We start from the raw sequence: 24,073 nt of genomic DNA, 5'->3' as shown, positions 1-24,073 counted from the left end.
AGTTCAGATTAGATCAGACCAAATCAGATCAGATCAGATCAGTTCAGATCATGCTTATATTTAAAAACTCATTATTATTATTAAATATCTTTCATTACATATTAGTAAAAATAATAATAATTGAATATTAATAAGTACTCATTGAGACGAATCAAACAAGGCCCCACATGACTATATTTTTTCTTATATATTGAGAAAAATCTAAAAGATTCTTCTAATTGTGAATAGTGTTAAGATTCTAAGTGAAAAAGATAAAAAAATACAAAGGGAGTATTATTATATACTAGTACATTTGTTCAAAAGAATTATTATTGTTATTGTTGTTGTTGTTGTTGTAGTTATTAATATTAGTAATTATTATTAATCTTGTTGTTACCATTATAAATGTCATTGTTATCATTATATTAAGTTATTTTCTTGTTATTAAATAATAGAAAATTAAAAGCCACGTGTTAAGAACATAAGATTGACGCAAAAATAAGAAATATATAAAATAGATATCTCAAATTCATGACAACGAAACTACTAAGTTCGGATTACATTTCAAAATAAGCTAAGTGTGAGATACAAATTATAAATTTAGATTCGGTATACCTCTTCCTACCGAATTCCGAATCTCTCTAGCAATTTGAAGTTGCACGATATTTATTTCTTTTTTGCTCAAGTCATAGTTGTTTGTATATCTTATTTTATTTTATATGAAAAAAAAAGAGTTGAGTTTGCCGACTTCTCAAGTGTGAAATATTTTTTTAAAGGGAAAGTGTGAAACATTGTATAAGTGCTCTTATAAATTAATGACTTCAGTTATAAAATTATTTTTAGTAATAATAATAATTATTATGATTATAATTATTATTGTTGTTCTTATAATAATGATAATAATAATTATTATTGTTGTTCTTATAATAATGATAATAATAATAATTATTATTAATAATTAAAGTTATGTAAAGTTGTAATAGAAATAAAATGATAATAATAGTAATACTACTCCCTCCGTCCCAATTTATTTGCTACATTTTGCCATTTAGGTGTGTCCCAATTTATTTGCCAATCCGACTTGCGCGGACCCTGTTCACACTAAAAATAGTGTAGACCAGGCCCAGGCACGTGACCATAACACACCATATATCACTTTAACATACACTATATCATTGTAACATACAGTATATCATTTTAACACACACTAAATCACTTTAACATACATATATCACTTTAACATACACTATATCATTGTAGCATACACTATATATCACTTTAACACACACTATATCACTTTAACACACACTATATCACTTTAACACACATTATATCACTTTAACATACACTATATCATTGTAACATACACTATATATCACTTTAACACACACTATATCACTTTAACACACACTATATCACTTTAACACACACTATATCACTTTAACACACACTATCACTTTTACACATACACTATATCACTATAACTTACACTATATCACTTTAACATACACTGTAACATACACTATATCATTTTAATATACACTATGTCATTTTAACATACACTATATCATTTTAACATACATTATATCATATCAATATACACTATCATAAACTCACGTGATATGGATCGGGTGCACACTAATTAGTGTGCACCGGGTTCATATTAGTTTTTTTATTTATTTGCTACATTTGCAAATATTTTCATATATAGTATATAGGTCCCACACTTTATTTACAAATTTGTCATCACTCCCTCCTTGATTTTTGTAAATATTTCCATATATATTACATAGGTCCCACAATTTACCTATTTGCTTTTTTATTAATTCTTGTTATGGCAATGGTCCCCACTCCCTCCTTGGTCTTTGTGATAAAGCAAATGTAGCAAATAAATTGGGACGGAGGTAGTATAAAGAAGATCTTATAATGTATTGCATAATAATGATTTACAAAATAATAATATAATAGTAATAATATATTTATAAAAGATAAGATCTTGTAAATCAGATCAGATCAGAAAAAATAAGTTCAGATCAGATCAGATCAGAAAAAATAAGTTCAGATCAGATCAGATAAGTTCAAATCAGAAAATTTCAGGTCAACCAAACATAGCCTTAATGAGAATTTAAGTAATTAATGGACAATGACATTGGTGCACCCTGCACCCACAAATTCGAACTTTAACCGTTTTAACACTCACCCTCACCCTATCACACTCCTCCCTCATTACACCCTCAGGCCACAATTTCATTGCCTTTCTTACTCTCCAGTCTCCACTCTCCTCCTACCATGGCCGACCACCACAACCCAACTACCACCACTTCTACTAACCAACCCCTCAAATTCATCACTGGCGCCGACTCCAACGGGTGCTCCATCAAAGACACCCTCATCTCCCACCTCCGCTCCCTCAACATCGAAGTCGAGGATCTCGGCGTCGACTCTTACTACTCAATCGGCGAAAAGATCGGCCGCAAAGTGGCCGCTAGCGGATACACCGCTCGTGGCCTAGTCGCGTGCGGCACAGGCGTCGGTGTCCAAATATTCGCAAACAAAATCCCCGGAGTCTACGCCGCCACTTGCCTCACCGCCGATGACGCCAAAAACGCCCGCTCCATCAACAATGCCAACGTCCTCGCTGTCTCTGGCATGTCAACTTCGCCTGAAACCGCCGTCGAAATCATCAACACCTTCATCAACGCCCCCTTCAAGTCCCCCTGCCCCGCCTCCGGGGACAAGGAGTGGGACCCACAAGTCGAGGATTTCCTCGACAAATCTATTCCGGAAATGGCGAAAATCGGACAATCACAGTCTACTCCTCTGTCTGTCTCTGCAAAAGATAATGATGAAGAAGGCGAATGTGCCATTTGCTGTGTGGCGAAGTGCAGGGAGTTTGTTCCAGTGGAGATAATGCCAGGAGGGATGATGAAGATAGTTAGAGAAAGTCCGACATCGGCGATTATAAGGTTTAAAGCAGGGAGTGTTGAGCCTGCTCATCACCATAGTTTTGGGCATGATTTAATGGTGATCAAGGGGAAGAAAACTGTGTGGAATTTGAGTAAGAAAGAGAGATATGATTTAAGTGATGGAGATTATTTGTTTACTCCAGCTGGGGATATTCATAGAGTCAAGTATTTTGAGGATACAGAGTTTTTTCTTAAGTGGGATGGTCCTTGGGATATTGTTTTGGATGAGGATCTTGAATCTGCTAAGGCTGTTATTGCTAAGGAAGATTGTTGAACTGGAAAATTGGTAAGAGAATAATGTGATCTTGATGATGTGATATGGGATTTTTGTAATTTATTGTGTTGTTGGTTGCAGATTTTATAACTTTGATTTTGTGTCATGTTATGATTTTTGTGTGAAATTTTGTTGTTATATCTATGTCTATATGTGTATGAATCTGGAGATTTCCAATTCACAATACTTCCCCCCAAGTAAAAGTAATCGGAGGAAAATGATGAAGTAAATGTCTTGTTACTGTCAGTGATATTGGGTTTGTGTTATGATAGTTCTTTGTGCCCCATATCAAATTCTCGTTTGCTTTGTGCCCCATATCAAATTCTCATTTGCAGTGTTTCAATATGTACATTTAGAATTTCAAGAATTTTAGTATGGGACGAGGGTGCAGTAGAGTGTGTCTGATGACCTTGGAGATGGAGGACGAAAATAGATCTATAATTATATGTTGTATTTGTTGTCTGATAAAATTCGTCTTCTAGTTCCTCCAAAAGATTGATAAAATTTACAACTTTACAAGTATTATTAATGTTATCTCAAGCAAATGCAAGTTTCTTACACCTATTACATGTTTATAATATTAATACACATACATATTACAAGGGGCTACCACCAGAATATTACAATACATGAAGGTGGTAAAAAAATTAGGGACTAAAAATTAACGATAACGATGTGAAAGAATCATACGAAACTTAGCTGGGAGGAGGAAGGTAATGTAGGTTCTAGAGATTCTATAGCAGGAAGTTGCTCTCTTAATGTAAACAACTCTTCTCCAGCATCACATATGTAAGCAGAAGCCTGCCTGCCTGAGAGAGTCGCGCCCTCCATACTGTCTATGTAGTCCTGTCAAAAGGGCCAGTTGCAAAATTAAAATAATCAATTTACCTAGGAATTTTTGGAAGGAATAATTGTAAGAAATCAGGTAGTAAGTGCAATATTCAGGGCCTAAATTTTTTGCAACAATGGAGAAGTTATTGCTGTGCATCACAACAGGAAGTCAACATGAATTACCTGCTTTGTGTATGACCCCGCGAGGAAGAAGTTTTTAACAGGAGTCTTTTGGTCGGGCCTGAAAGGATCTTTTCCAGGACCCTCGCGGTACAAGGACTGCCCAATTTTGACAACAGACGACCAAATGACATCCAAGCCTCGGGACGACGGGAATAATTTCAAAACCTACCACAGAGAAGCAAACGGCAAAAAGATAATGTCAATGCATAGGGAATATAATCACAAGGTGCGTCAACTGGCAACATTAGCAGCTCAAATTATGCACTGAGCCTCCGAACGGTAGTAATAGGCTTGCAGCTAAAAAAAGAGGACGCAGAACGCAAACTTGAGGGCCTCTGAACGGCAGTAATAGGCTTGCAGCTAAAAAAAGAGGACGCAGAACGCAAACTTGAGGCAGCTCGGCAAGCTTTATGGAGAACTTTTCTATAAACTCGGAGGAAAAGGGGCATAAATCTTTTGGCAGCAACCTGTCTTCCTTGACCAACTCAATCAATTGTGAAGATTCAGACAGCTATTTATCAACAACCGTTCAGAGTTCACAAGGAGCACTGATGCACCCAACTCAAAGTACACTGAATATAGTTTCTCACATCAGTCATGAAATAGCTTATAAGTATCACTAAAAGCCAGTCCTTGCTGGAGTTGACTCACCTGCTCTGTAACTCGCTTTACAATTTCTTCATTCAGTAATGGCATGTACGGATCTCCTGGTGTAAGAACACACCTGCTCCCAAAACATAATGTTTAAGTGATAATGGTGGGAAGCAAGGACTAATAGCACCATTCTAAAAGAAAAGTTCACTTACTGGAGGAGTGACCCTTGCCCTGCAATATAGTAATCTTCTGGAGATGTCAGAGCAAGGTCTGCAAAACAAGAAAAATCTGCATCTGGAGTATAGAGAAGATTGTCTAGTCCTGTTGCTTGCTTCAGTTGCCTGAAATTTTCGTTTTAGAAGTTGAAAAAATGTAATAAATCATCTATGTATCAGGACATCATATTATCATACATAGATAGAACTTCAATTGCATGTCTATTTTCTATTAAATTTGCAAGTGTTGTCATCGATAAGCAGAAAGTTGCCAAGATATCAGCTAATGAGCGCTGCAAAGGAACTACTTAGATTGTTACCTAGACTGTTGTATATCCCGCATTTCAGTAACCCATCCATTGTATCTGAGTTGCACAGTGACAACAGGCACCCCTATAAGTTCATAGATATTATTGAAAAACTCCAAATCCCTCCACTCCGCTGGCAACAATCTTTTGATTCCAGGGACATCACAAGCTGTCATACAGATACAGAATAAATCATGTTTGCATTTAAATAGCCAAGTTACATGTGAAGAAGCATAATGACCATTAGAAGGGTGGAAGGGATTACCTGCAACATAAGCATCTGCCCTCACAGTTTTCTTGTTTGTAGCCTGAGATGATAATTATATCAATTACACCTAATATTAAACAGCAGTGCAAGTGATAATTTCAAAATAGTAACTCAATATTTATAGAAGTGGCTTTGATATCAGGAAGTATATATATATATATGTGTGTGGTTTAGGTCTTATAAAGCACATCTTTAGGATTCTAGCTTATCCTATATAGATTGACTAATAAAGGAAATTTTGCTTCGGCCTGAAAAAAACTTCAACTTAGTATTTTGGAATGTCCCAATAATATCTCCATCATCCTTCTTATGTTAAGTCAATATTTTAAATATCTCTCTCTCATCACTTTTTTTGGTATTTTACATTTAACAACCATTCTTAGAATTCATGTCAAGTTTCAAGCGTAAAGTTCTTTTTGGAACTGAGGGGATATTAAAAAAATGATCTGAATTTGGACTGTTTATCGTGGTAATTGGTAATGCCTGAAACCATCATCCTAAACACTGGTACACTATGGCTTCTGGGTGTAATCTATTGAGAGGCCAAAATCCTAAAGTTGCTTGGGCTAATTGGGTATGAATCTGATTTAATGTCCAACAGAATTCATTTATCTGTTGATAAAAATGCTCAAGAGGCTAAAAACAAAAGAGAGGCAATATAAATTATGCGCCCGTAATTATTGATTATGCTCACTATGTGAACTTCCCCTTAGACCCATGAACGTATTTTCTTCCAAGCTCAATCTAGTAGTAAGTGTTCAACGAAAAATTTTGCATGTACATCAAAAGTGTGAATCAGGTTTTGTTTCAGTGCCATAAGTGCTGATAGAAAAAAATGGGGCCAATTAGCACGGAAGAGCTGTGCATGTGCTAATACAATTTATCATGTTTTCCATGCAAGAAGTAGAATTTGTAATCAGCATGGGAAAGTTCCTTAGTTTTTTCTTTTCTCGTTTTTTTTTTTGGAAAATACATCAGTAGACAGAGTTAACGCAACTAGCAGGAGACTGATTGACAGTGTGTGTTTGGGAGCTTAGACCTAGCATTCATGTAATCTCCTTGAGAGGGTATGTCCTCCAGTCCTTGTTTGATGTATCAATAATTTGAGCAATAAATTTCTCTCATTCGTATAAAAAAATAGGTCCTACCACATATGTACCATAATAGCTCATGGAAAAGACAATGTCAAATGGACAATTCAGCGTACAACAGATTTGAACCCAACGGACAAGACAATCCTAACCTGATGACAAAACTAGTACTTCCTCCGTTTTTTTAGTTGTTTCATATTGACTTCTGACACTATTCATCTAATGTAGTTTGACCGTCTGTGGTTATTTTTTCGTAAGGAAAAACATAGTCAAATGAGATCTTGTTAGAATCGTCTCAATATATACTTTCCAAATATCAACTATTAATAATTTTAAATCACGTAGAATTAGAGATATTATAGGTCTAAGTTCTGCGTTGGCAAACATGTAAAGGAGAAATGGAACAACTAAAAACACAGAGGAAGTACTTCGGTTTGGGGGGTGAAGGGGTATGAAGAAATTAACCTTGGAGATGGCTATTCCTGTAATATATGTCTCTCCATTAGGGGATCGATCATAAAGAACTTTTCTGCATCCCCATCTCAAATGAAACCTGCCATGGTGGAGATACGGATTCAAATATGCAACTGAAGTAGTTTTATCATAAGCAAAAAAGGAAAGGACAAAATATTCAACCAAATGAAAATTCACATATAAACACCTTCCCCCTTTATCTTCGATATACTTTCGGATTGGTCCACTCAGATAAACATCAGGAGAACCCTTAAGCATGCGCAGCAATGAAGCTTCTGTCTTTGTAGCAAACAGCGAGAATATTGTGAGCATACAACGCGCACTGATATTATCACAATCAATAAACCCAAGAGCATAGGCAACAGGATCCCACATTCTCTGGATGCTCGCACGTGTTCCACCTTTCGATAAGAACCAATCGGAGAAGCTTATCTGTGCATTGGAAAATAGTTTTTTGGATGTCCAGTTATTAGAGTGGTTTTCAAACAGATATCACCCACAAGCATTGGCAGTTGAGCCAGAAATGAAAGCGAATACGAAAGAAAGAATAGATCTAATTAGGGTCCAAGACAAAAGAATGTGGAGCAAAGATAAGACAACATGCTTACAGAATCCAAATTGCGTATATCCTGCATCGCTCCATCTGGATCGACAAGGGCTCGTACAACTGGACTTAGAGCAAGAGCCACTGCATTTCTTGCTTTGTCATAAGTCTGCAATTGATTCAAGCGCATGATTAAGTCATACTTAATACACAGAAGGATCAAGCTCCGGCACAGTTGAAGTATTTTCCCTATCCCAACTGTTTGCATGTTTGACATATTATGAACTCCCAGACCTTATATTGCCCATCATATCTCATCGCTAAATAATGTATTGTTTGAAAATGAACCTAATAAGACTAACTTTTAATCACAACCTATTAATCAATAAATGGTAAAAATTAGCGGACTTCGATCTCAACAATCCAATTTGTCAAGGTAATAAATAATATATCAATAACACTAAAGACCCCTTGCTTATCACAACACTTTGCAAGTTGATTCCATGAGATCATACCACGAGCGGGATACTCAGGAACGCCAATACAAAACCCTAGTAGGCGTATCCAAGTGGTAAGCAAAGTCTAAGACCTTTATGCTCTTGTATTTAAAGGGAACCTAAGTTTTATGCCAGGGTATTTTCACCCATTGAAAGCAAGATTATAGCCAACACGGAGCAAACATGAAGACAGATCTAGTTGATGCAAAATCGAGCCCTACTTCTTACACTATCTTTATTGCTTTCTAGGGAAGTTAACATGGTTCTTACTTACCATTAAAGTAGAGATTTTACATGTTAAATTATAATAATTATGGTTATTTAGGGGCCAATATGGGCTTCTGGGTTATTTGGACTTTGTTACATCCCTTACAGGTGTTTCAGCCTTTCAGGGGCCTTCTAATCAGGTTTCAAAGTGTGAGGGTTTAATCATTGGTCTGCTTCATTAATTGATTCTTTAGGGAACTTTCTTGAGTCCTTTATATCCTTTTCCGTGTTGGAGCAGGAAGCAAGGTAACATAAGCTATGATTATAAATTTGGGGATGTACTTCTAGCCTTCTGGGAAGGTTGTAATTTGTTAAGCTTTGCTTTATTATCTGCGTTTCTCATTAATTTGAGATTCAAAGTATCATCTAATCGTCTAAAAACCACTAAACTTGTTCCATGTCACAAACCAATTTTCAGAGATCTTCCTCAACCTTGAAACCCTGACGGACCTGATCCATAACACGAAAAGGCCCTAATTGTGTAGTTCATATTTGGCGCATCAAGATCCACATCAATAGTTCTATATGGAGTGTCAAATACTAATACTAATCAGAAGGTTAGTATGGAAATCCTGGCCCCACAATGAGTAGAACAATTATTTGCCTAGAAGACTAGAAGTGTTTTTTTTCCAATCATCACCTAATGTGAGTATGTGACATTATCTCACATTCTGAAACGCCCAAAAGCTTTTTCTTCGAAGGAGTACACTCATTTTCCGACATCCAAGTTGTTCTAAATTATAGAAATCAAATCCAGCATTGTCATATACTCCTCTATTTTTATTTAGCTATTACACTTTGACTGCTCACATTTGCCAACTCACAATTTTGACAAGTGATATCTTTAATTATTTATTAGTAAACATTACAAAAAAGTTGATAGTTTGAAAATTATGCATTGAGACAGATCCTATAACAATTTACATAATAACATTTCTGTTTAGATATTAATATGAAACAAAGGCTGAAGTAGGATATGAACGGTGCACAAAGTCAAAAGTAGAACTAAAAATCAGAGGAGTATTTTGCTAATTGAGCCAGCTCATTCTAGTTGTTGAGGTCAAGAATGTTAACATTGAAAATACAACTCTTGTCAAATTGATAAGGGATTGAAATGATCATTAATGCAGTAGTTACCTGAAGCTGATTTGTAGTCAAAAATGCCCAAATTCCATGTATTGGAGCTCCAACAGGAAACCGAAAATCAAGCTCTGTCAAAAATTTCAAGTCAAACATCAATGCTTATAGAGTTCAAGTGCAAAAATTTCTTCATGCATCATTCTACTAACACAGACATGTCCAAAACACCTCTCATATGAGCCACAAGATCAGTTAGCACTTGCAACCATAATGATGGTATTAGTTGTTATCCCATGGAAGTAGCATCTCATAAGTGTTTTCTACACTTCACAGGCATCACAACAAATAGACAAATTGGAAAACTTTCCCTGTCATCATTGAAATTCAGTAGTTCTGGAAATTGGAATGCAATTATTATATTTTACTTGAAATGATATCTTTCAGCACATCATTTAGTTCTATTTTGAAGAAATTTGAAATTCTTACTAATATTGCAATAAGCAGTTTGGAGATTTTCATGTATGAGAATTCGAACGAAATCAAATCGCATGACTAGTAGTGGATTGTCATGGCTAGCATGCGTATAGTCCCCAATAATTTTAGAATATAATTTTAAGATACATGTTATATAACAGTTGTATGTAGAATGACAAGTTGAAAAGGTAGGGATAATGGCCTTTACATATGGAGCCATCTAAATGTGATTTTATTTACCCTGAGCAAACAAATAACAAAGAAAACAGTCACCGAGAAATTTGCAAAGGAACACATACCACCAATTTCACCTCCTTTGTTCACAAAGGTGTGAGTATGATCCTTGACAAGAAGATTTTTTTCTGCACCTACCTAGTATAGAATAGCACAAGAAACAGTAAGTCAATGCTTGCAAAGCAGCAACTGCAATTGTCAGAAATGTTCTATTAGATTAATTTTTTATTGATTTTAGGTTTTAATCTCAGAGAACAAACTGATTTAGAGCATCACAGTAACTTATACTACAAACCCCGTGAAACAAAAGGCTATCAACACAGATAAATTTTCATCCACAACAAAGTATTTTAGAAGTAAAGCATTAACCAAATATCAGATAGACATTCATGTTTTTTCTCAAATTTCAAACAGGTTAGTGTTAATCACACCCTAACGAAGTCAAGTATAAACAGCTGACTAACCTACTGTATGCTCTGCCACAGTAAGATAAAAAAGAAAAGAAGAGACAATATAAAGGGTTATTATAATTTATAAGTATAACACTACAACAAGATGATTCACCTTTTTCATCAGTCTGAACAGATTGTTATAGCAACCAAAGAAGACATGCAGTCCCATTTCGATGTGGTTGCCACGTTTGTCAACAAAGGAACCCACCTTTCCACCAACGAAAGGCCTTGATTCATATATATCCACCTATTGAAGCCACAATACAGTGTACATAAAATTATATGAGTAAATGTTGGAGAGCTTATGAAGTCTTCATCACTTCTTTCACAATTCTGTGATGAACTGATAAGAAACCCCCAGAATAAGGTGACTCTCAAGTTAACAGATCTGACTTTGCTTTCTATAAATATTGCCACATTGTTTTTCAAAACACAGAAGGAGATCTGATGAGAGGTATGAGTTGAGATATGAAATTATGATCTTAGGCTGCCAATTATTAAATGGTGGCGAACTCTAGAGGCAATCTTCAAAGCAGACAATCAGACATAATGCATCAGACACCATATTTAATTAGGAGGAGAATCTTCACTCTTTAGGAATTCCTAAATCTGTAAGTAAAACAGGGGAATAGCTTGTAGCCATATTACAACACAAAGCTGGAATATAGAACCTTCATCGATGTAGAAGGGGTGGGGAGGGGGTGAACAGCGAGGCTAAAGAGTAACTATAGCATTACAGCAAAAGATTAAAGCTAAATACCTCATGCCCTTGATCCAGAAGCTCAACTGCAGTTGACATGCCTGCAAGTCCTGCTCCGATGATTGCTATCTTTAGCTTTGGGCCTTTGTAGAGTGCAGGTTCTGGGGGAAACAACCCTTTCGGAGCTACAAATAGGATCAAATGTAGTTTCAATAAAGACTCAACTACCATACCTCATATGCAAGAAACTTAGAAATTGATTACCCTTTTCTTCTCTTTCTCTTAAGGGATGAAATTTAGCTAATCAGTATTCAATGTCTAAGTGATCTTTCATATACTTGTGATGCTAATGTACCATACTAGCATAACATAGAGGAATGTATAGTTAGTAGCAGACAGATATGAAAAGAAGACCAGAACAGTGCATTTATGACGCACCCAAAGACCAAACTATAGAGCTAGATTTTATCTTAAAGTCTAAACAACCTTCAACAGTTATCTTTTTTCTAATCATAACCCACAATCTCCGAAACTCCACAACATTGGAGCTCCATAACATTCAGGCTCACCGTAAAATTGGATTTAAAATAGAATTGCAATCACATCTTTTACTTAATTCTAAGCACAATTAAGAGCATAGATGATCTCATTAATGTACTCAGGGCTTATACCTGTAAAAATTACTCAAATGTTTCACGCACATTTCAACCGTAACATACTCCTATCAACTTTGTTCCCCACATATAATATACCTTAGAAACGAACATACAAGGAGCAAAAGAGTGCAATTACTTGCATTCGAGTTTTGAGATATCAAAGTGGGAACAGGATGGTTTCATCGGACAACGATACGGTATTTTCCGATGATGTAAGACATTGTCTTGCAATATCCCCAAACATCAATGCACCAAATCTCTATAAAATATGGAGCTTCTATGTTGCGGAAGGGGGTGATCACTTGAGTACTCAAATTCAAATCTTCTAAATCCAACTTAGCAATAAATAAACCTCTAAAACTGAATGTTTGCTCCTAGAACAACAACTACTATGTAGGCAACTACACAATTTCTAGCTCTATATATTCACAACTTCAATCGTAGCCATTCGCCAATGCAAGATACGTTTTGTTTTGGGCTCTTTTTCTTTAACGGCTCGTTTGGTAGTTGGTTATAAATGGTGGTAATGGGAATGAATTTGTGTGTAAATTTGTGAAGAATATCATTGTTCATTCCCATAGTAATGCTAATTTATCCTAAAGTGTCTACTTTCCTTCTTGAATTTTCATTCCCATCCAATACCACCTTGTAGGTGATATCACTTGCCCATTACCGCAATTTATTAACGACTACCAAACAAGCCGTAAGTCCATGTAAATGAAGGCATGCTACTTTCCCCCCAATGAATCTACACAAAACATCTTCATAACAAATTCATACAATGCCAGATGCCAGAATTTGACAACAATTTTAAGAACTTGAGCTTGTCAAATGTCAATGGAAATTCATTCAATAAAATGCAAGCAAAGAAAAAGCATAATTACTACAAATAAAAGACAATTAAGCTAATGAATTTCGACCGTATTACGAATTTGAGTGAGTTAAATAAATAACAAAATTGCCAGCAAATAAGTTGCCGTATTGCGAATCATGAAGTAAACATGTTAATCATGTTTAAAATTCGACCGACGAATTCAAACAATTTACATTAAAAAGCATAATTAATACAAATAAAGACAATTAAGCTAATGAATTTCAGCATAGTATCACAGTAAAAGTTGGAGATAATAAATAAAGAAGAAGACGCACCATTAGTACTCATATCGGAGACATCGGTGTCCAAGGAGCAACGAACACGAAAAAAGCGACGAATATTTAGCTGAGCAACCGACCTTTGGTCGCGAATTCCGGCGAAATTCGCCGGAAAACAGATAGTGGACGCCATAAGCGGGAAAAGAGAGAGAATTGTGGAAGAAAGGAGTTGCTAAGCTGAGGAATCAGCCATGGAAAAAGTGTGTGTTGAAGAAGGTAGAAGAAGAAATGAGTTTGGTTTATCTATTGAGTGGAGAAGGAAAGTGAGGAGATACCGGAATTGCAGATTTTGTCAGCGCATTTAACAATTCACAAGAGTTGGTCCGCATACTTTTAATTAATAAATCTAGTGATTAGGCTCGGCTACGTTTCGGGTAGAAAAATTTTCCTCTATTTTAATATTTTATAATAATCTTTACACTTTTATTTTGGAATATAATTCACTATTATTTTAATTATTCTACCTTTTAACTATTGTCATACTATCTCTCGTCCAAATAAAAAAATATCACTCTTATTAGTTATAACATATCAACTCTCACCAGTCACCATGATCCACATTATCTTTGCTTAAAATAAAATAATATTACTTTTACTAACTACTAATCTAACTCCCATCACATTTACCTTTTAATAGAGTAACAATTGATAACCAAATTTATCATTTAAAACTACGTGTCTCGCATCTACTTTTCAATAATAACAATTGATAACCAAATAACAACTTATCACTTAGTCGAATAGTTAGGACTTTAATATATAACTTTGAGGTCATGTGATTAAACCTTATACTATGCGATTTCTATTGTATGTGGATGACATTAGGTGTGTGTGCACAAACCGGCCCAGAATGAAACTTGGACAGGACCGAACCGGAGATTTCGGTCGGTCCGCTGAATATTGGGATTTCGGTCCATTAGTCTGGTCCGGACAGGTTGGACTGAATTTCTATTATATTAGTTAAAAAAAAAAAGTAGAAAGTTAGAAATTTTAAAACCTACTATTTATCCTTTTAAGATTAATTGTTATTAAAATTATTAATTTTTAATGTATATAATCTATAAATATATTTAAATAAAATAAAAAAGATTTTTTTTTTGAAAAAAAAAAATCGATCCGATCCCGGAGAAAGAAAATCCCGAATTTTGGTCCAGCCGATTTCGGTCCGTCAATTTTGGTCCTAGACTGGTGCTGGTGCACCCCTAGATGACATGTATTGAAAATTTGAAATGCTTTAGGAAGAGCGCCACGTGGCATCGGGTGATTCAAACTTAATATAAAGAAGAGAAATAGACCAAGGGCCTGTTCTCCCCAACTTATTTTCAGTTCAGTTCAGTTCAATTCAGTTCAGATCAGTTCAGTTCAATTCAATTCAGTTCAGTTCAGTTCAGTTCAGATCAGTTCAGTTCAGACCAGTTCAGTTCAGTTCAGCTCTTGACAATACTTTTACTCTCACATATCACTATTCATTTCAGTTCAGTTCAGTTCAATTCAGTTCAGATCAGTTCAGTTCAGATCAGTTCAGTTCAATTCAGTTCAGTTCAGTTTAGATCAGTTCAGTTCAGATCAGTTCAGTTCAGTTCAGTTCAGCTGTTTTATGCCGAAGAGAACAGGCCCCAATTTTTTTAAATGTGGTGACTTTGTTGAACCTATTTAATGACAAACATATTCCATTCAATAATTATATTCTTTAATTTGTTAAATGATTGATTTAATTCATTTAATGACAAGTTTAATCGATTCAGTAAGATTGTTTGGTTATTTTAAAAAAAATTGTGTATTATAGTTCGAGATTTAAAGGAAATAATGAATTAGAAAGGAGGAAGTATTTGTTGACATTTTGATAATATACCTCTCACTCTTTCCCAGTTTCCGTAGTACAACTTTGCGAGTGCTGAAAAAGGAGGAAGTATTTGTTATGATTTATGAAAATTAGTAAAAGTAGTTTCAAATATTTTAATGTTATTATTCAATGTTGACAAAATAAATTAGAGTATTACTAATATTAAGTTTATTATACCACTTATGAAATCTATATATGTCTAAAATCCAAAACAAACAAATGTCATGTTGTCACATGTACTCTCTCCTCCCCCACACAAATCAAACGAGACATCAAGCAATAAAAATATATGTTTCAAGGAAACGAACTCAAAACCTCCCATCTGATATTATACAGCACTAACTAACTAAACTACAATATATATATTGGTTTTTTGGGGGAAAAAATTATTTAAAGACAAATAATATTTCTATTTTTTGAAAACTTCAAATGTACGTTGTTAAATAATCCAGGACGTATCACCTAGGATAATAACTAATTTTAAAACCAAAAACTAAAAATTATAATGATGTCAAATAAACCCACATCAGTTAACGGGCTTGTTCTCCCCAACTTATTTTCAGTTTAGTTCAGTTCAGTTTAGCTCTAGACAATACTTTTACTCTCACATATCGCAATTCAGTTCGGTTAAGTTCAATTCAGCTCAGTTCAATTTAGTTCAATTCAGTCTCGTTTAGTTCAATTCAACTCAGTTTAGTTCAATTCAGTTCAATTGTTTTATGTCGAAAAAAATAGATCTTAAGTAGTTTTTTAAGAAGGGTAGAATCGTAGAAATTAATGAAACGCAGAAAATGGGTTACGGACTTACGGTGGTTATGGGGTGGCTATAAATTATAAGACGAGTGGCTTTCCCACGAACAACAAGGTCATTTCTGCTGTGCTGTACTGCTGATTGTTATCATGACACGCTTCTATCTTGTTTTTGCTTATACAAAGCTGAGGACTGAGGTCAGTGAACCAAACTTCATTGCTTATTTTGTCTATAATTCCAACTGGATATATGTAGACTTGTGGCCCAACATAAGGAAGCCCATCTCAAGCTTCAGTAGGTCAATAGACTACCTTATTACATTTTGATATAAAAATAAGTTCGGTTGGCCCTAAGCAAAGGCATGAGGTGTAACAGCCTTAAACCTTGGGCCCTTAGGCTAGCATGGGCCCAGAAAAGTTCCTACAACTTTAATGTAGAAAAAGGAAACCATTAATTCCCTCTAATGAGGTTGTTCAACTTCATTTTATTGGCTTCTTCCGAAATCCACATATTTCGACATTCTAACTCATACAAACTATACATAGCATTTGAGGGAAAAGAAACATCTACTCTTGATCTTGTGAAATGCACAACAAACTAGTCATGTCAATAAGTGGAAACAAACACCACACGCTATTTATCGTCTGTATTTATTAAACACCACCTATATTTATGCGATATATTTTTCTTCTTTTTTCCTCCTCTTCTTCTTCTTTTTTCTCTTTTTCTAACCTACCATAACCACTACCAACACCACTTTGCTGCCACCACCACCCTACAGCCCCAACCCAACCCCCACCATTATCTCTACAGTCCTCTTTAGCTCCATCTCCACCATTGCCACCACCCTCCCCTTGAAACCTTCCCCCCCCCCTTCTGCAGGGTAACAAAAAGGAAAAATAAATCACTACCCATCTTAACAACTCTATCCCAGTTTCACAAGAAATATACCCATAAACCACATATGAGTCAAAGTTAGTACAAAGCTTCATTTTCCATAAACTATCCTCGAGCTCCCGTTGGATGCATCAACACCAAGCTGTTGCTAAACTTGGGAGGCTCTTTGTGTAGGAGTAGTTCTTGGCCCATGCAATTAGGACAACAGAAAAGGACCTCCAAAATATATTTATCTCTATTACATAAGGGAAGGGGAGAGCAACGGTGTCCTCTTTTGAACTGACTATTTTGCCCCCCTTCCCTTTCTAAATTACAAAAGGAATCTCAATACCAACATGGGGGTCAAACAAAGCCATCGGAAATTAATTTTCAACAATCACTCAGAAATCACTTATATGAGGAAACTTTATAAATCACTCATAGAATTGAGAAAATCACGTTGTAAAAATCACGAAAATCACTCAAGATCAGAAAACTTTTAAGAAAAATAAAACAATATCAAACCTTTTTGCGAACAACTTTTGCAAAAATCCATTTTCAGAAAAAAAAAAATTACATTAATTTGCGAAAACCATTTCATGCGAAATCGGATTGTGTATGAAAATTTTAAAATTTCATTTCACATATAATTGAACTCAAAGTGTTAAAATTTAGAAAAGGAGAAAAATTAAAAATGCCCATTTCACGCGAAATCAGATTGTGTATGAAAAACTTAAATTTCATTTCAATTATAATTGAAACTCAAAGTATTTTTATTTAGAAAAGGAGAAAAATTAAAATGACCATTTCATGCAAAATCAGATTGTGTATGAAAATTTTAAAATTTCATTTCAAATATAATTGAAACTCAATGTGTGAACATTTAGAAAAGGAGAAAAATTACTCTTCACCGATTTAAGTGGCAAATAAGTATATGGACCAACTATTCCTGGTTAACAAGCAAGATTTTTTTAAAAAAACATCCTCCTAAATTAAATCAGACAGGCAGTGCACAAGTTTTATTGCTCAAAATAAAAATAACCCAAACCAACCCGTCATGATTCATTTGGATGTATCCTCGCACGCATCGCGTGCACAAAAGGCTAGTTTTTAATTATTTGAAGAGAAGACACACACAAAAAAATGGATCGGTTAGTAAAAGTGTAAGGGAAGGAACAGTGAGAACATAAGTTTAAAGTGTAAGGGAAAGAACAATGAGAACATGAGTTCAACTCTTGGTATTCGTAAAATTCATCATAATTTTGTTGTTTAAACTTTTGAAGATAGTCGTCATTAGTCATCTGTAAATACAAATCTTATACTTCTATTTTTTAACTATAGGATTCAACAAAAAAATTGTACTGGCCCATTATTTTTGCCCATATTTAAAACCCTGTCTTTGTGAAGAAAATTACACCTGTCACCATATGGACATTCTTCTCCATTTATAAAACTTCTTGCAAAGTTTTATCTAATGAATAATCATATCAGCATCCTTCTCATTCCACCACCTATCACCAAAAAAATAGATCTTGTAAAACCAAAGAAAACCCAAAAAGAAAATGTAAAAAGAAAAGTTGAAAAACCAGATTTCTTAATTCTCTTTCCTTTCTCTCCTTCTTCCTCCTCAATCTTCACGGCTTTTTTTTTCAAAAAAATTAATGTTCATGAAACCGAATCAAAATTTTGTTTCCAGATGATGGACAACCCCATATTTTGTTTCCTCCATGGTGAATCGAAAATTTAGTTCGATTCATGCTACAAAAGTTCCTAATTGTGATCACCAAGCAATGAAAGCTATCAAATTTATTTCATAATCTAACAAATTAGATAACAGAACCAAACAAAAAACAAATTAAATAGTGATACTTCAATGGAACACGTACAAGAGGGGGGTGAATTGTACTTGAAACTTTTAGCAAAGTTTCTTGCGGAATTTTAAAACAATAAAAGGAACAGTAATTAGAGAGACAGAGAAATATAAAATTGAGGAAATTTCTTGAACCTTATCAAAAAGGAAAAACCTCAAAAACTATATTATTGCAATAACTTTATTATAATCACTCTCTATAACTTGAGTTCAGTGGCGTATCTAGGAATTTACTCATGGGGGTACGAATACGTAAGTAGTTAGACTCGTTAATTTTTTTTTTCAAAATAAAGCTTTATTAACATTTTTTTCTCCCTAAGTTTAAGTAAGAACTTAGATATAATTCCTAAATATTTAAGTGTTCAATGTTTCAATTTAAATAACCAGATCTCTAGAAATAAGTTGTTCAATTTAAAAACAGTTGTTTAAGTATATAAATGAGAAATTTTTTTTCTCCTTAAGTTTAAGTAAGAACTTAGATATAATTGCTAACTATTTAAGTGTTCAATATTTCAATTTAAATAACCAGATCTTTAAAATAAGTTGTTCAATTTAAAAACAATAGTTTAAGTATATAAATGAGGAAATTTTGAAGGAAAAAGAATAAAGACAAAATTATTATTTCCGAGCTTTTATTTTTGTGGGCTTATTGATTTGTAGTTGCAGAGTAAGCTTACTTATAAATTTTTAGTTTCACACTAGTAGCCATAGGCCCATAGAGAGTAGTATATAGTAAAAGTGTTGAAGATACATTAAACATGAGTCAAAGGGTAAGTAATTAAAAGCATAAAAAGAACTTTGTGGGGTTGTGAACTTGAGACCACCTCATAAATTCATGTATCTTTCTTTTCCCTTTTGCTACCAACAAGACAAACCTCAACTTATTGATTTGTTTTCATTATTTTTCATAAATAATGGGGGTACAGCTGTACCCCTTGTACCCCCTCTAAATCCGCCCATGCTTGAGTTCCTCTCGAACTCAAGTTCCTTACAGTAATCTCCTTCGACTACTGAAACTTTACTCTCTTTAACTTGAGTTCCTCTCGAACTCAAGTTCCCCACAGTAATCCCCTTTGATTACTAGAACTCTTCTCTTTCTTGCTTCTACTCCGAAACCTACACTCACTGACTTAACTCTAAGTCTTATAAGAGTCACTCAACCCTTGAACCCCAAATTACAACTCAAATTTTGTGAAAAACTAGTAAATATATTGAACTTAAGTACTTAGGGAACTTAGGAACTCACTTAATAATCCCACATACCTTTTTAGAAAACACTTAAGATTTAGCAATAGAAATATGTTTTCAGTTGGTAGATTGCAATGAGGAAGACTTTTCTTTTTATAGTGAAGTCTTCTCATGCCAGTTCCACTTGTTCCTCCACTAAGGGTGAAGCAGTAAGCCACGTAGAATTATTTTCCCACGTTCACACTAGGGATGGCAATGGGTCCTGGACCCAACCCAGGCCCGCTAGGACCCGACCCATTTATAAGGGTCTGGGTCTAGAAATTTTAGACCCAATGGGTCCTGATCGGGTCTGGGTCCCAAAGAGCATGGGTCTGGGTCTGGGTCCGGGTCCACATATGCTAGACCCAGACCCGCCCCACGGACCCATTTACATATTATGAATTTTTTTTTTACCAAAACTCTATAATTTTATGAGTTTTGATTTTGTGAACTTGTTAGTGTTGTAACTCCACTAAGACATGTAACTTTATAAGTTGTAATATTTTAATATTTTATTAGTTAATTCTTAAGATTTTATTTAGAGAATACTTTAACCATGGATACAAAAACATATATATATTAGGCGAAAATTTTTATTACATATATTCAAAAATGTGATGAAAACTTAAAACTAAGAAGGACCCTTTTAGGACCCAGTAAGGACCCACGGACCCGCTAGACCCAGTGGATCTGGGTCTGGGTCTGAAAAATCTAGACTCAACGGATCTAGGGCGGGTCTGGGTTTGTGAAAGATAAACGGGTCTGGGTCCAGCTGGACCCGCCCCATTGCCATCCCTAGTTCACACTTCTTGAGGAACAAGCAAAGTAATGGACAATCAACTAACAATACATGGTTTTAAACAGTTGAGAGAAATAAGGAATTTATTTAGGAAATCCATTTTTATTTATCCAGTAACAAAGAAAGGATCCTTATTAAAAATAAAAACTATTTTATTTATTAATAATATTTTCTAAAAACTCTCAGTTAAATACTTTTTAAAACCACTCTTGCATTAATTAAATTCCATGTACTTCCTTAGTATTAAACAACGTAAATTACTTACATAAATCCTAAGTACATACTCTTGAACTTAGACTTCATGTCATCCTTTTAAATCTTCAACTCTGAAGATCCATACGTCCCATCTCGGGAACAGTAGACAGTTCCTTTAAGGAACTGTAAAACACGAATGCATCCGTCAAGGAACAGAAGGTAGTTCCTGAGGAACTGTGAAACGCAAATACATCTGGGAAGGAACTACAGATAGTTCTTTGAGGAACCGTGGATTGTTCCTGTGAGGAACAATACGGTAGACAGTTCCTTGAGAAACAGTAAACAGTCCCTTGAGGAACAGTAGACAGTTTCTTGAGGAACTATGAAACAAGAATGCGTCCAGCTCAGGAACAGCAAACAATTCCTCAAGGAATTGTTGAACAAGAACTATAATCATGAATCATCACTGAATCTTGCACACATAAAACTTATAAACCTTGTTAGTTATTACTTTAGTTTGTCATCATCAAAACCCATAGTGGCTCAACAAATAGCAAATTTGAAGTCTATCACAAGCTAAGCTTAAATAATGTCTCTCCTTAGCTCGGAGGTCGCTATATGGAGGACTTAGGTCTTCTTTAGAGTTGATCACGTCAGCCCGATTCGGGGTTTGGGCAGAAATTTTTTTGCCCGCAGTCAATCCCGACCCAATTTTTTTTAGCCCGGATTGATTTTGGCCAGATTTAACGAGATTTGGGCACAATATTTTGATCAGGGCCAACTAATGAGTACTTTGTTTAAAGATATGGCCCGACCCATGATCACACCTAGTCAATTTGTGGGCAGTGTGACTACCCTTCATGTAGGTGGTCTTTTCTCTCATAAAATAAATATGAGGAGGGAATCATTGAGCTCGATAGTACTTATGTGTCATCTCCTACCCCAGTTGATACTAAGGCTAAATTAGGTGTGCATGGCTCACCCTATGTGGATCCTTCACACTACCTTAGTCCAGTTGGTGCAATACAATATCTTACATTCACGTGATCAAACATCTCATATGATGTCCAATAAGTATTATTACATATGCACGACCTAAGGGAGGAACACATGCATGCTCTCAAATGCATCATACGCTATAATCAGAGAGTAATTGAATTTGGCATGCATTTTTTTATAATTTTCTATTTACTAGTATGGTTTCCTATACCGATGTTGACTAGGTAATGCCCAGACATCAAACCCTTCACCTTTGCTTATGGTATTTTTCTCAGTGACAATTTGATTTCACAGTCCTTCAAATGTCATCTACCTGTCTTATTCTATTGTTGAAGCTAAATACATAATTTTCTCTTAGAATTATGTTAATGCTAGTGAGATATATCTTTTCGGTAATCATGCATGTTCAGCATTAGCACACCAAACATTTACCAATAGAAATTCCCTTTGTCCATGAAAAAGTCATTTGTGGCCAAGTCATGTTGGACATGTATGTGTCATTCGCTACCCAATTGCATACATCTTTACTGATTAGAGGGATCATGTGCTTTCTCTTTGATGATTTTTGCAACAGTCTAAGCATACGACAACCTCCTGCTTCGACTGCGAGGGTGTGATAGATTATGAATTTTTATAATATTTTGTAATACTTTCTAATATCATATAGTTAGTCGGTGTCTTCTATAGTTAGCTTGTGAAGATCCCTATAATACTCTTGTATAGATGATTACGAGAGCTATGAGAATAAGCTAAGAATGAATTCCTTCATAGATTTTGAGAAGTGGAAAATGTCAAGGTTGTTTGGTTGTCAAAACACATGAAAATGAAAGTTTTTAGGAAATTCTACTTTTCACAAATAAAAGAAAGTGTTTTACCTAGTACCCCTATGGCCTTATGTAGGACAAACTTTTATGGGATTAGGATCCGGGTATAGACCAAAAATCTTGAACGACTAATCCGACATAACAATTTAAACGATAAAGAAGTATTATTAAATTTATCATGCTCGTTCCAAGTCTAAGTACCAGTTTTACAAATAAGAATCGAAGTATTTCTTTATGCTCAATTCAAGTTCTAAATAGACATGGGCATGGGTCGGGCCTATTCACGGGCTTTGGGCACTGACGGGTCGGCTGGGCCCGAGACCGTGAATGGCGAGCCATGTTGTGTTGGTCTCGAAATTTTCATATTTCGTCCATGGGCCTGCGGGCCGGGCTCGTGCCTCCCGCAGGCCTGACCCATATTTTATATTGCTTTTTTTTCCGCAATTTTAAACTAAAAAACAAAATTCGGCCCATGGACCACATCGACGGTCTCGTGCCGGGATGGGTCGGATAAAATTTCTTGACCATGACATTGACAGATCCACGTAGCGGAAAACGGCTGAACCTTGAGCGGACTCGTGCCAAATCCAAACCGGACCGGGCTACGTGCTGGCTCTGCCCATGCCCACCTCTAATACCTCTAAAGATTATCATTTGTACAAATAAGAATCCCCTTCCTACATTTCTTGAGAAGTGTAACTCGACTTCTCTCGCTCAACAAAATATCTCCCAACACTATTTGCTCATTTGCTGAATGTACAAATGATGTTTGAGACGAGACCAACAGACATAACTGAAAGTTTATAATCTGTCAAAAGCGTGACAGACTCATCGTAAATTAGTTATCACTTATGACCCTAACAAACTTGGATACGAAGTTTGGCATGGATGGGACAAAAAGGCCCTAAAAAGCAGTAATAATGGACCGCACCCTATGAATCAATAAATCTAGAATCTTGACTTCAAACCTAAAGGATGGCACATATGTTGACTTTTCTGGTTCAACTTTTTTCATCAATAAGTCCTAAAACATGCAAATTTATGTGTGTGAAAATATATATCATAAATATGTGTAAAATAATACCAACTGAATTAGTTGTTAATATAAATGTTATTTTAGCTGTATGAATTAATATTAGGCTCACATACAACTGTATATTACTGCTAATTAAAGCCTTTAATATTTTATTTTATTTTATAAACTTAGATTTTCCAGCATAACGTACATGGAATAATATACTATTGATGAGCTCCTTATTATTTTGCTCAATTAATAGTAATAACGCATTTTTTTATGAGATCAATAAAAATCACATTCTCCATAACATATAGTTTTAGTTTGTTTATTTTTTGCATGTTGTTGATCATTTATACTCCTTCCATAAAGTCTTTCCAATATATAAGAGACAATATAGTTAGAAATGGGCATGGGCAGGGGCCAAGCCCGATC

General features: G+C 35.1%; 2 protein-coding genes across 2 annotated transcripts; one reads left to right on the top strand and one right to left on the bottom strand.

Moving 5' to 3' along the window:
- Window positions 1-2,143: 2,143 nt before the first annotated feature.
- Window positions 2,144-3,465, top strand: LOC104890921 (DNA damage-repair/toleration protein DRT102). Its single transcript, XM_010676539.4, has one exon. It carries the CDS (start codon window positions 2,269-2,271, stop codon window positions 3,217-3,219), a length of 951 nt encoding a protein of 316 aa, XP_010674841.2. The 5' UTR covers window positions 2,144-2,268; the 3' UTR covers window positions 3,220-3,465.
- Window positions 3,466-3,714: 249 nt separating this feature from the next.
- On the bottom strand, window positions 3,715-13,538 carry LOC104890922 (zeta-carotene desaturase, chloroplastic/chromoplastic). The gene is made up of 14 exons (XM_010676540.4): window positions 13,237-13,538; window positions 11,492-11,616; window positions 10,844-10,978; window positions 10,345-10,417; window positions 9,629-9,702; window positions 7,792-7,896; window positions 7,371-7,615; window positions 7,175-7,262; window positions 5,616-5,658; window positions 5,363-5,519; window positions 5,040-5,168; window positions 4,885-4,957; window positions 4,234-4,398; window positions 3,715-4,065 (listed from the first exon to the last, which is right to left on the bottom strand). The coding sequence occupies exons 1-14, from the start codon at window positions 13,370-13,372 to the stop codon at window positions 3,904-3,906; spliced, it is 1,710 nt and encodes a 569-aa protein (XP_010674842.1). The 5' UTR covers window positions 13,373-13,538; the 3' UTR covers window positions 3,715-3,903.
- Between the last annotated feature and the right edge of the window lie 10,535 nt (window positions 13,539-24,073).

The sequence above is a fragment of the Beta vulgaris genome, chromosome 4, assembly GCF_026745355.1.
Source record: "Beta vulgaris subsp. vulgaris cultivar EL10 chromosome 4, EL10.2, whole genome shotgun sequence".
Classification (NCBI taxonomy): domain Eukaryota; kingdom Viridiplantae; phylum Streptophyta; class Magnoliopsida; order Caryophyllales; family Amaranthaceae; genus Beta; species Beta vulgaris.
Note: the sequence above shows the minus strand (reverse complement) of the source record. Positions and strands in the feature narration are given on the sequence as shown.

Coding starts and splice junctions, on each gene's coding strand:
- LOC104890921 (XM_010676539.4), top strand. CDS start 2,269: ATGGCCGACCACCACAACCCAACTACCACCACTTCTACTAACCAACCC.
- LOC104890922 (XM_010676540.4), bottom strand. CDS start 13,372: ATGGCGTCCACTATCTGTTTTCCGGCGAATTTCGCCGGAATTCGCGAC. Junction 5,169..5,362: donor CGGGATATACAACAGTCTAG/GTAACAATCTAA, acceptor CGAAAATTTCAG/GCAACTGAAGCAAGCAACAG. Junction 4,958..5,039: donor GGGCAAGGGTCACTCCTCCA/GTAAGTGAACTT, acceptor TTTTGGGAGCAG/GTGTGTTCTTACACCAGGAG.